Source organism: Heloderma suspectum, chromosome 7 (genome assembly GCF_057233095.1).
Source record: "Heloderma suspectum isolate Gila_16-S chromosome 7, 16-S_ref, whole genome shotgun sequence".
Classification (NCBI taxonomy): Eukaryota; Metazoa; Chordata; class Lepidosauria; order Squamata; family Helodermatidae; genus Heloderma; species Heloderma suspectum.
Genome location: NC_139464.1, coordinates 53,327,826 through 53,341,391, shown reverse-complemented (window position 1 = coordinate 53,341,391; position 13,566 = coordinate 53,327,826). Strand labels below are relative to the sequence as shown.

General features: G+C 41.4%; 1 protein-coding gene and 1 long non-coding RNA gene across 5 annotated transcripts in view; one reads left to right on the top strand and one right to left on the bottom strand.

The window, feature by feature from the left end:
- Nucleotides 1-5,951: 5,951 nt before the first annotated feature.
- LOC146339792 (uncharacterized) overlaps nt 5,952-13,566 on the top strand; it is a 110,467-nt gene continuing 102,852 nt past the window's right edge. For 2 of the 3 annotated variants that reach the window (XR_014784357.1, XR_014784359.1), the window contains exons 1-2: nt 5,952-6,080; nt 6,197-6,274. This is a non-coding gene — a long non-coding RNA (uncharacterized LOC146339792). The remainder of the gene's footprint in view (nt 6,081-6,196; nt 6,275-13,566) is intronic. The other variant, XR_014784358.1, reaches the window with a different exon arrangement.
- NTN4 (netrin 4) overlaps nt 9,298-13,566 on the bottom strand; it is a 68,346-nt gene continuing 64,077 nt past the window's right edge. Inside the window, exon 10 of one of the 2 annotated variants that reach the window (XM_084810226.1) lies at nt 9,298-11,716. In XM_084810226.1, coding sequence (XP_084666352.1) covers nt 11,583-11,716 — 134 coding nt within the window. In that variant the 3' untranslated portion in view covers nt 9,298-11,582. The remainder of the gene's footprint in view (nt 11,717-13,566) is intronic. The other variant, XM_084810227.1, reaches the window with a different exon arrangement.

The window sequence follows — 13,566 nt, the reverse complement described above, 5'->3', positions numbered from 1 at the left end:
TTTACAGTAGGGAAAATAATGTATTAAGGTGAGTTCCCTGGTATGCATGTTTTCCTTCTAAGAGTGATATGATAATTACCCAGTTCATTTCCTGGACTGGAACAAAAAGTGAATTATCCTCAGTGTAGTACCTTCAATGTTAGTTATTATATGTTGTTTATGCAAGAGGCACTCTTGAGCAAAGTCATCCTCAGGTCAGTGCTTAGTAGTCAGGTAGATACTGGAGTTAAAACAATTCACAGCTAGTGCTGGCACAATCTATTGTCCGCATGAGGGTGCCAAACTGTACAAACAAAATATATTCAAATATTTGTTGACTTGATCAAACAGAGAGTGTTATTTTTACGTACAGGAAAAACAGAAAATGGAACATGCGTAACAAGAGTCCACAGTCAGTTGAGACCTACTGTAATTCAGTGTGTGATGAGTTAATTTGGACCTTAAAGATCTTCAACCATAATCTTCCTGGGATTTTAAAACTATTTAAAACTATTATTATTGGGGGGGGGGGTCTGCATCACTTCTCCATTTGTTACAACAACTTCACAGTAGCTGTAAGATTGAATGATGCTGATTTTTATCTGGCCCTGTCCCAAAGATTCTGGGTGGCCTACAATATAAAAACACATTCAAGTCATAATATTGTGATAATATTTAATTTATTTTTGATGAAAGTATAAAAAGTGTAACAAGATATTTCCCCCGTCTCATCTACTCCTGCTTCCCCACTCCTCACAAAGCCCCCCCCCATTTAATCCAGGCCACTCCATCTCTCACAGGGAGAGTTTAGCTCTTTCACCCCTGCTCCCTTTTCCTTTCATTTATGGTTGCCCCAGGTGTACTTGACCCTGGGGGAGCCAGGGGTGGCGATGGCCGACAGGAAGCTCTGGCGTGGGCTGGTCCATGAAGTCACGAAGAGTCAGAAGCGACTGAACGAATAAACAACAACAGGTGTACGCATTAAGTCTACTTGAACCCAAATATTGTCAGCCCACTCCTCCTGTATCCATACACCCATCCCCTTGAATTTAGGGTTACCGTGCTAGGATCTTACTTTCCACAATCAGCTGGAAGTGGAATTAAAATGGTGGAGTCACATAACACTTAACAGAGAACTACATTGTCTAGCATTGCAATGTCCATCCCCTTGACCACAATTATTCTGTAGCAGGGAAAAGGAACACATGACCCTCCAAATGTTGTTGTGCTGCAACTTCCATAATCCCTCACTATAGGCTGTGCTAGCTGTGGCTGATGGAAGTTACAGACCAACAACATCTGGAGACAACACATTCCCCACCTGTATTCTGTGGTATTTTTCTTAGAAGTAAGTATAGCAAAGGCCGCAGGGTAAAAAAAAAATATATAAAAATCCCATCCCTGCATGCTGAATTCAGCCGATACTCTGTCAACCTATGTACCTACCATGCTAACTCGATTGTGTGTAAATCAGCTCTCACTTTGATAACGTCTGGCCACTGGTAATCACAGTCTGGTAAAAGTGCTGAATAGGTTTCATTTTATGACAAGGCCCCAGAGGTCAAAGAAGGACTGGGCTATGGAATATTCACAGTCATGTGATCAGTAAATAAAAAATGAAATGGTCCAAAACTGAGGAGACTGAGTGTTTTTTCTAGTTGTTTAGACAGTATCCTTCCCCCCAAGTAATACATTTAAGGCGAAACATAGCTTCAAACATAGACCTCAGTTTGACCACAAAGAGTAGTAGACTCTTTGATTACATTATGCCTGCACATGTAATGCCTATAATTGCATATATTTTACACACACACACATTCACCTACACCTTAATTCTTACAAATCCTGCATAAATGCAATCCTGATTATTTTTCTTGAATAAGTATATAGAGAGATTTGCTTCCAGAAAAGAAGATAATGGGCTTCCCATTTGTGGCTTCTGATCTGTGAAATATGAAAGAAATGTGTTCTTGGCCACTTCTTATAAGATATTCCCATTCCTTTTAATTGGAATGCACTGGGGGATTTCATGGAGTTATTTTTGTTGTCTGTGCAAAAATATGTGATTTTCCCCCCAAGCATCTGTGACTTGGAAGGCACAGTGCCATTTTTTTAAAATTAATGACTGTTCATACTGATATGGAACCATAAGGACCCAGCAGGGGTCAGGCTCCCAAGCAGTCAGGTCTGGGGGGCTGCAAGAGGTACACATTGTCAGTCCAAGGGGCTGGAGCCAGGTAGCACAGCCCTATGGGTCAAGCTCCATGGGCAGCAGTCCAAGGTCAAAGGGACCATGTAGTCCAAATCAAGCCAAACGTCAAGAACCAAAGGCAGCAACTGAAGCTCAAATGAGTCAGAGATGGGCAGGATATCCAAGACAAGCTAGCAGGCAGGGATCAGGTTCCAGAAGGCAGCAGTACAGGCAAAGAGAGCATATGCTTAGCCAGGCAAGATCTTCTCTGGTGAGATGTAGACTGAGGAGGAAATTCTAAGGCAGGGGTGAGCACCTCATGGCTTCGAGATGTTCTTGGACTGGAACTCCCATCATCCCTCTCTTGTGCTGGCTAGGGCTTTATGGTGAACAGGAGTTGTCCCTTAGGATCAGCTGAGAGCCAGGGTTGGTGCTGTAGCTAGTTGGTGCCTATGGGGCACCAAACTCAATCCTCTGGGCTTGTTGTTGACATAGCTCTGCTCAAGCATTCGCCTGAATGCATGAGGGCTTTAATTGGGTAGGGGAATGGGTCTCAACCCTATGTCCCCATGCATACCAGCCACACCCCCTCAGTCCTCAACCTCCCTGCGCTGAATAGAGGGGTCTGATAAAGCAGGATTCCCAGTCAAGTAGAGCGTTCTGCTCACATTCATGAGAATGCGAGTAGATCACTCCTTCAGATCTCGCTGCTCAACACGGCATGGTTGAAGACAGAGGGGCTGGGGGCTGTTGTGCACAGGGATAGAGGGGGCAGGTCCATCATGCACAGCACCATCCCGCTACCCAGTTTAAGCCCTCGTGCATTCAGGCAAATGCCGGAACAGGGCCACAGTTCTTGGTGGCTCAGGAGGGAACGCGTCTTTTAATTTCATGGCTACAGTCACTGTCTGTGGTGATCTTGGAGCCCAAGAAAATAAAATCTGTCACTGCTTCCATTTCTTCCCCTTCTATATGCAAGGAAGTGATGGGGCCAGATGCCACAATTTTAGTTTTTTTAAACACATAACAGATACTTTAGTAATTGTGATGACTCCACTCCCATCAACCAATGCATAAAAATATTGGGACATACCATTACACACCAGACATTGTGGTTTTCTTCTGTAGATCTTAAAGCATGTAACAGCAGCCAACCAGGTATTTGGAGGCAGAGAACTTGAGGAGCAATACTAGAGCCTTCAGCTAATATTCTCCCTTGTACATTTCAGGGCACACAACCCGCCCACCCCCAGCTTCCTAACCAGCAGTCTGTGGGAGAATCTCTCAGGTTTCTGTTCTCCCTTCCCCTGCACCCCCTGATGTTTGCTCTCAATATTACTTGTCTCTTTTTCTCTCCCCACTTTCTGCACTGTCAGTCTTTGTTGGAAACAAGACACTGGACTAGAAAGACCCTTGATCTGATCCAGCAGGGCACGTTTTATATTCTTACTGGATGAGCCAGGAGTAGAAGTAGCACTTGCTGGAGTTCCAGAGAATAGGTTTATATATGGGTGAATGGCGGGCTGTTCTGAAGCTGGTGAGTGGAGTAGGTTAAAAGATGCCACAGAAGTGTCTTAGGGCAATACATTCTTTGAGTGGGAAACCATTTTGCCTGATCTGCCGGACGAAATGCTAGACTGAAGGCCTGAGCCACTTGGTAAACATAACACCAGTTGCTTCAGAAGGAGAGGCAAGACAGCAAGGCCCTCCATCAGCTTAGCTGGGACCAGCTGCCATTTGGCTCCTTCTCTCCCAGGACTGTCTGCATCAGCAGCCATTCCACCTAGCTGCATCAGAAGGAGAGGGAAGACAGCAAGGCCTGCTCCATCCGCTCAGTTGGGATCAGCTGCTATTTGCCTCATCCCATCCCAGAACTGTCCTGTGCAGTGACTATGGCATCTGAAGTTATTCCTTTTCCATCCCTGCCCCCTTTCTGATTTGTATCATATTGTGTCTATTAAATTGTAAGCCATTATTTTTAACCTTGAGCGAAAGCCTTGAGAAAGTGCTATATAGGCAAGCTAGATAAATAAGACATTGAATCAATGGCTGCTGGAAATGCACAGAAGTCTGCACACCCCACCCATCACTTCCAGGAGTGCAGAGGATGACATGCTTAGTCAGTCCTAGCAAACAAATCCTGCAGCAGAAGTCCCAGGAGGGAAACAAACAACAAAGGGAAGTATGGTAGGGAAAGCACTGAGTAAGAAGGGATGGGTGAACATCTCCCATCAGGATTTGAGGCTATCACGGCCCCTGATAGAAGCAGAGTGATGATAGTGAGAAATGCCAACAGAAGATGCTTTGCTAGAATTAAATATGGATCTTTGGGGAATGGATCAGCTTGGGATGAGGAAGATAGGACTGCCAGGCTCAGGAAGTTGGTACGTCTAGTGGGAGAGTTAATATTTCACCAAGGGCACCAATGTGCATAACTCCAAAACCAGGGCCTGCCAAGGTATCATTATGCCTTTACAGTAAGCATTAGATTATTCCATTATTTTAGCATGCCTAGAAGTTTTTCCATATATAGAATATTTCCAGAAATATTTTTTCCTGCTTGTTTTTCTCCCTGTGGCCCTGCCCTCCCTCAGATTAGTGAGGGACATTCATAAATATTTTTCTTACTGAACTGTGGGAAAGGAGCTGTGAGCTGCTTTGACCTTTTTGCAAGGTTATTTAGGAACTCACTGTCATTGAAAAAAAAATAAACAAGAAAGTAGAGAAACCTTGGGGACCAGCAACTTTGGTAGCTTATCAGTAAGCTATCTCTTCAAGGTGCTAGGAAGTGGCTGCTGGAAAGGGTTGAGGGAGGTTTTTTTAAAAAACAAAAACAAAACAAAAACCCAAAACAAAACACTTTACTGTTGTTATGGAAGCAGATAATCATACCTAAAAATATAGACTGCATATTTGTTCCAAAATTGCTGTGTTTATTTATGCCAAGGCTAGCTCTCTATTTAGACACTTTGGGAGGACCAGATGTTCTATCATTTTCAGCAACATGAAGATTTAGCTCACACAAGTAATTATATTAAAATACTATCTTGTTTATATTACTGTAATACCTTCATTAGGCCAACCAAAAGATCACAAAAAATTGTGCGCATTTTCAGAATCTCCAAATCTCTTCATCAGGCAAGTTGTTATAAAAAAGCAAAAAATTCTGATTTGATGGTGAAGTCATAGGGCATCTATAGACCAGCCTAAAATCCTGTATTCAAAATGGGGCTTTGTGCTTCCATTTTAAATGCAGAATCACAACAACCCCCTTTTCACCTTCCCCTTTCCCCCTCCTTGTCCCTATATCTGAGTCTTCCATTATCTTTCATTGATCTTGCTCCTCTTCTTGCTGCTTTTACTCTTTTCATGGAGGAAACTCAAGCAGAACACAATGGGGTAATTTGATAGCTCATTGGCTCTCTTTACACCTGAGTTTTTTTAGCAGGATCCTTCTTTAATCACTGGTTTTCGCGGGAGCTTTAGGTGACGCCGCTGCTCTCCTGCTGCTATCTCACAACTTTCCTTCCCTCTTCCCATGTTATCTGAGAACGGAGGAAAAACGGCATTTTCTGTGCTTGCGACTGAAAATGTCATTTCCCCCCTATATATTTCCCCTTTAGCACTTTGTCCCACTTTGTGTGGGTGTGTGCTAGGGGGTGTTACTGGGCAGTGCTGATAACACTGTCATGACAACAAATTGGTGGAAAGCGGGGGCAGGTCACTGACCGGGCTTCCAGTGACCTTTTCTGCCTCTATCCCATTCCACTACAGGCTCTGAGATCCTCTTAGACACAGCAATGCTAACTTCTGAATAAACTCATTAGCTGTAAGGCTTTCCTTTTCTGGGAGTAAGTGTCATTGAAATCTGTGTGGCTTGCTTCTGCGTAGGCATGCATAGGAGTGCATTGTAAGTCTACTTAGAGTAGCAGTCTTAAGGTCTCCCATCCCCTTCAGTGCATGTACTTGGAACCGCCCCCCTCCCACTGACTTCGCTGACTGCTTCTCCTCGCTTTTGCTCACCAGATTGATGGGCTTTTTTCCTCCCGGGGTGGATGGGGGAGTCGCCCTTCTCAGCCATGCAGGAGAAAGACTCGACAGTCAGTGAGTATTAAAAGTGCATTTTCTCCTCTGTTGAATAAATTCATCATGCAGAGCTTGGAATGGTCATTTTCCTTTTGGGATGTGGAGTTGTTCTAGATAAGGTGGTTTTCTATGGTGGTTTTCCATAGTACTCCCTCCCAACTAGCCAGCCACTGTCTCTTCTCCTAGCCTACCTTGCAGGGTGGTTGGGAAGCCAGAATAAGGGGGAAGACAAATAACAGTGCAGGTGGGGGAAAGCAAGCAGGATCAAATGAAAAAGGTGTCCCCCCCATGAAGCGGTCACCGGTGTGGGGCGGGGGGCTGCTAGGGATGGATTGGTGCATTGACTGTATACAAGTCCGTTTGTGGATTTCTTCTATAGTTGGGAACCCGGAAATTGCTATACCCTTCAAACTCCGTAATGCAAGCAATATAGTGCATTTAATTTCATCACACACTGACATATTTAGCAGAGAAGGACTAGCAGCGGCAGCAACCTCAGGGTAAGCCACCGAGAAGACTCTCTCTCCCTCGGAGGAAGGAGGGGACCAGCTTCCATAGCCCCCTATCCAGGCCAGTAGAACTGCTTCCAACTTCCCTCCTGCTGTGGAGGAGTGGAGGGATGGGGCAGAGCCATCAATCATGTTACAGGAACCAATGATCAGGGGAGGGGCGGGGGTATGGAGCCAGTAGCCCCTTCTGTCCTGATTGTTCCATGCAGCTTGGCCCAGCCATGAAAAGATATGTGGAGGGAGGCGGTATGAGAGATGCCTGTATACAGGGCAAGTCTAAATCCCGGAAAGGATCTGGAATCAAAAGGAACAGTTTGTAGTGGAATAAAATGCCAGGTGTGAACCGAGCCATTATCTGCAATCTATTTAAAAACATAACAAAGGGTGTTTAGTGCAGGAGACACCCTGGAGGGACACAGTGTCATGTCACAGGGCCACAGAGCCTGCAAACTTCCGTGAAGGAGCAATCTCAATCGCAGGATAAAAGCTCCGTGTGAAGAAAGCCATAGTATCTCCATGTTCAGAGTTCCAATAGAATGGGGGAGGAGAGGTCTGCAGACAGTCAAATTAGCCTAACCAGGTCATGTGGTAGGATCTGCAGCTGCCCCTTTCTTGCTCCAAGCAGCCCTAAAATGTTAAAACATTAAAAGAGGTTTGGTGGAGTCTGTGGGACCTGTGAGGATGTAGCATTCTATTCTTACTTGGAAAAAGCAGAATGTTAAAAGTCCTTCTGCCTCTGCCACTGTATGCTCCACATCCATCATCCACCCGTCCTAATGCACTGTATTTGTTTATTTGTTTTATTTATTACCTTTCTATACTGACTTATAGTTGAACCTCTCTGTGACTTTAGTGCCAATTGAGCAGAAAAAAGTCTTAAACAGTTTTCCAGTTATAACTCCCTAAACCCTGCTCCTGTCCTTATGAAATCTTTATCCATTTTTATGCAAATAGCCAAAAACCTCATGGGGGAGGGGGTTAGGGGAAGTGAATCACTCCCACTCCCAAATTTGAACACTCCCCTTCCACAAAAAATGCTGCACTTATCATTCAGAAATTTTGCAGGATTCTTAATTAGGGCCACCTCTATGCTGTATGTCATTTTCATAGCAATTCCCCACAAAAAACAGGGAGATCTCTTTCGGAAACCCCAAACTGTAAAGGCTGGTCTTGCACAAAGCTCCCTGCGCCTATTTATCTGAAACCTGGCAGGCTTGATCCCCTCAGAAGGGGAAGCTATCCCTGCAAATTTCATCCATACAAGAAATTCTGATACGAAATTAAAAAAAAAGAAGTTATCAGGCGTTCCCTGTCTTAAAACAAATCAAAATGTAAATCTGTTTAGCACAGCATTGTTAAATGTCAGCATTATCTGACATTTGGCAGGTGTAATTCCCTTATAAGAGCAAAATGTGCCTGCAATGTTCACCTGATTCTGACAAACAGAAAAAAAATGCATTGCCATTTGATATGTAATGGTAGTCAATGGGAGGCATGAAGGTTTGGATTTCTGAATTGAGATTCGGATTTGGACTAAAGTTGAAGCTCATAATTGATCTATTTTCTGAATGATCAGATAAGAGTCCAAACCAAATCGTGCGGTTGGTGCACATCCCTAGGTTGATTATTGGTTGATTATTGGTTGATTATTTTATTGGTTGATTATGATGCAACTGGAATCTTTGTATTAAACCTAGAGCAGAATATCTTATGACTTTCAAGAACTTAAATGCGAGATCCCATCCTAGCATAGTAGTTTTTAGGGTTGGGTTGTTCGTACCGTCCTGTCTCTCCAAAACTTATTTAAATGTAAATTAGCAAGTTTCCTTAGGGGGTTATTAATACAAACCTATCATGCATGCCCATACCACCTTTTGAAAACCTTTTTATAATTATCCTACAAGTCCCCTGACAATGTCAAAGGTGCTATATTGATGCCTCATAGAAAATGAGAAGGGATGTCTTTTCCAGAGCAGACAGTGTTGCTTTAGCTATGTTGCTAAGCACCCCATTTTCAAAATGAGAGCTACCTGTCTGTGTCTTCTAGTGCTGGAAAGGGGGAGCATATGTTTTAGTTCTTCCTCTAAAGGAACTCTTCCAGTGCTGTGAATGAGGTTGGTCGATATCAGTTCTGCTATGGAAAGCTTGTCTTGGCATGTGAAATTGAGAGCTCATTATACCAGTAGGCATGCTGAAAATGTAGAAATCCCTTTTTACCGAAGAAACTGTGTGGTCTTCCAAAACTGCTGTGTCCTTCATTAGGCTGATAATATCTGTAGTAAGACCAATACATGTTGCAAGACTCACTCATGTGAATCAGATATGGTAAGGGTTTTCTCAGAGTCAGGTGAAATTGACAAATTAGATTCACACCACTGTGAGAGAAGGAGAAGGAAAGTGTACAGCCTCCAAAAGGAAAACTTCATAGAATGGAGAAGCATTACAAAGGACTTTGCAACTTTTGTTGTTGACAGCAGGGCTAGATGAGCTGGAACTATGTAACTAGGGAGTACAGAGGCATCAAATATTTTTGAAATCATTTAAAAGATCACAAAATCGTGGTTACATTGAAGGGGGAGGACCTGTATCATCATCCCTCATCATGTTATAGGTACCATCAAACAGGGACTCATAATACCCAGGCAAATCCATTCCACACTAGGGATACATGTGTGAACTGGACTGTATATATGGGGGGAGGGGAAGACCATGTAGAAAGAATCCTATTTTTCTAGTGAAAAAATACGGCAGCTTTGAGTGCTGGAGAAATCTGCAATTTTGCCTAGTGTTTTATCTTTTCGCATTTGGCAGGATACTGTAAGATATAAATTCATAATACAAAGCAATTGAAATCATAGTATATTTATTATATACATAAGATACAAAAACAAAATTTGAAAACAGTATCATTTTTGTGAATCCACAGGACCACAATAGAAAATACACATATGAACCATGGACCAGTGTGACGTTTTGTTTCTTTGAAATGGCATTGTAGCTCTTCCTTTATTTTTCATATACACACACACACAAAATATTTTTGTGCTAGTTGAAAGATGTATTAACAGAGAAGTGTAGAATCTAGTGTTGAAAATGGCATAGTTCTTGATATATTCCATAAATTTACACTGTTTTGGATGAGTATGCATTGCATGTAGAAACAGAAGAAAACACACTGCTCAAGTTTAAATACTATAAAACAAAGGCCAAGTCCAGCATGAAGTATGAACAAGTCCATCACATTTCAACAATTTGAAATAAGATCTTATTTTAAGATCTCTTTTTGTAGTTTATATAGTGTCATCATAGTTGATATCTATAGTATCAAACTATCAGTCTGAAGTTGGGACTTCAGTGCAAGTATATTAGTTTTTCAAACGTACCCTTAGCTTTTCAGAGTGGCCAATGCCAGGCTTGAAGGAAAACATTCTTTTTATCCTAGTTATTTTGGAGTGCTTTTGTTCCAATGTACTTTTTCCTGCGCCATCTCTTTCCCAATATTAGAGTTTTCGCACTGGAATGGGGCAGGCAATAAAGTGCTTCAGATAATCAAATACTTATATGTGTGTAATGCCTCAAAAGGGTTAAAGTACCCATTTATATATTATGGAACCAGTCTTTCCTTAAAATCAAATTTCTGATTAAAGGATAGGCTCTGTTTTCATTTGTGCTGGCTTAAAACACAGAGATAAACTCTGGTTACAACAAATCCCCATTGGTTTAACTAACTATCTAACTGGATAATTTGACCCAGCATCTTTAAGTATCCCAAATTAAAATCCTATGAACTATTTTTGAAGAATGTCCCACAGAGCATTTTTTAATAAAGGTGTCCCCTAATTAGGTATTATGGTATTACAGACTTTATGGGTTGGGTCCCAACAAGGTCAGTCACACTTCTGTCCCACTGAGATCAGTGGGACTTAAGTTAGTCATGACGAATTTGTCCCATTGATTTCAGTGGGACTAAAGCCTGATTAACATAGTCTGGACCCAACTCTGTGTTTTCCAGTGGAGTTTTCCCACTGATATATCCATAGTTTCCATGCATGTATATGCCTAGAAACTTCCAGTAGATATCTAATCAAAACCATCCTCTTAGTTTTAATACAGTGGTAGAAAACAAAAGTATTCCATTTACTTCATTGATTTGCTCTAAGATTTACAATGAAACAGCTGCTGGTAGTCATTTTGTCCATCACTAGTGTACTTCAAACTAGATGAAAATGAGGTTCCAACTTTCCAATAACTCAGCTGGTCCCACATACTTCAGTATGGGCCAACAAACCAATTATACAGCTGGCCAAGAAATCTGTATTGCCTATGAAGACTTAATTTAAAGGTTGTGATCATAAGCCATGTTCTATTGAATCCATTGGACTTTCTTTCAAGCAGAACAGGTTGGCCCAATGCAGAGAAGACCAATGAATAAAGTTCTGCTCATGGAGACCCTTTCCCCCATCAAACAGATGATTAATGGGAAAGTGGAATGGAAGGGAGTCCAGAAGTGCAGCTTTGGATGCACAACCTGTTGCTGATGCTGGATTGGATGCACACTCTGGATTCCATTGCACACTCAAGTGAGGCTGCTGGAGGAAGCGCCACTTCTTGAGTGGGAGTTTCACTCACAAACACTGTTTCTGCATAGGGCTTACAGTTGGGACAAATGTGTTGGGAATCAGGGTGAAAGGTGGTAAATCAGGATACCTCTCTACACACATTTGGCACTATTCCCTTACATTCCAGTTTTCATTTCAGAAGTCTTCTTTCCATGAAGTTTGCATTTTGTGCATAAACAAATGCCCTGTTTGGCACTTTCAACTACAGTCTTTTAAAATCTCTAAGACTTTTTTCCCCAGAGCTGGTTTCCACTGCTGCACAAAACTCTTCATATTAACTATCAGTCTACCTGCTTGAACATCTTCATATCCAGCCACAAGGTATTTAAAACCTGCAAACAAAATAGCAGATATTTATTGGACTAGTACATCAATAATATTTATCCAAGATACGTATCCATAAGGGGAAAATAGTTGGGTGTGCGCATGCATGTATATGAGAGAGGACTGATTAGGGACAATACAAATATGGCATATTTTAGATATAATTTTTAAAAAGTTTCATTGGTGAAAATGGAATCCTTGTTCTCAGACTGGCAAATATATTTTTCAGTATTGCTGTTTGCATAACATTCCCATAGCTATATCAATATTATCATTGCAAATTTAACTTACAGGGGTGTGTATTTGTAATATTTCCTTAAAAACAGGATATGCCACAAAAATTGCCACATGGGAAAAAAAATTAATTAACCTCTTTATTTTATTTTATTTTATTTCTGAGATTGCTTTAAAAACTGTTGTATCTTAAAGTATAAAAATAAAAGTGCACAGGTGTTTCATCCTGTTCTCCAAGGCTGCAAATATTTTTTAGAATTCCTGGAAATCTTGCTTTTATGTTTGTGAGTCAATTCCTAGTCAGATGTATTTTAATTATGTATTTGTCACATTTGCATCCTGCCCTGTCTCCAAGATTCTCTGGATAGTATATTTCGGGCCTATAACTTTTTTCCCTACAGCAATCCTGTGAAGATAGGTTAGGCTGAGAGATCAGGAATGGCTAAAGGTTAGCTAGTTCATATAGACCCAGTTTGCACAAAACAGCGGCAAATCATAGGATGGTTAACCCATGATTTGCTGTGGCACATGGTGGGCACATTCCATGGGCATTTTGAATATTTAACCCCTGATCAGGCCAATCAGGAGTTGCTACGTGATGCCCAAATGAGTTGATTGTGGGTTAAACAACCCACAGTTAACCCACAATTAGTAGTCACATTAACTGTGGGTTGCTTAAGCCATGATTAACCAATAGTGTCCGGATTCAGACATTATGTAGCAACCCCTGATTGGCCCAGTCGGGTGTTGAATATTCAAAAAGGTTGTGGAACATACTAAGCATACGCTGTGGCAAATGGTGGATTAATTAACGTACGATTTGCGGCCATTACATGTGAATAGCCCTTTTTTGTTTAACAGAGACTTGAATACAGGTCTCCCACATTTCAAGGCCCACTATTGTATAGTATGTGGCCCTGTTTTGTGTTTAATATCCTATAGGTGCATTTGTTTTGTGCTGTCTTACCACATTATTTTTGTGAAGCGACATAGCTGCAATTTCACAAGCTCTCATCTGAGAAAATGCTTGCAAACAAGTTTTGTCTTATCTGGTAATGTTTGAGTTATTTTCATGGGGAAACCATTTCACACAAGTACTTCACCTTGCAAAGATTATATGGCAAAGCTACCACATGATTTTACCGTCAAAAGAAGGACAGGTGCTTTGGACCATACAGTTTCTGTTTTCAAAACCACTGCCTGGCTCACAGAAGGAGATCTCCCCACAGAAATAGTATTCTATTATTTATTTGTTTCTTTGTTTATAATCAACCCAATAATATGTTCTCTGGGTGGATTACAAAAATTAAAAGAATAAAATGTAATATTAAACCATAAAAGCTAAAAGAATAAAATATAAAATAAAACAACAATAAATATATAAAGGCAGCAATAAAAAAACACCAAATTCTAAAATGCCTGGGAGAAAAGAAAGGTCTTTGCTTTGCACCAAAAAGATAATAATGTGGGCACTAGGCAAGACTCCTTATGCTATATCAAGAACTACGGCTATAAATCGGTTGTATAGACAAATGCATATTCGAATCCAGATGTTGTCTATCTGAACCTCATTATTTGTAATGAATTATGTATCCAGATACATATCCTGATGTGCCATAATGTG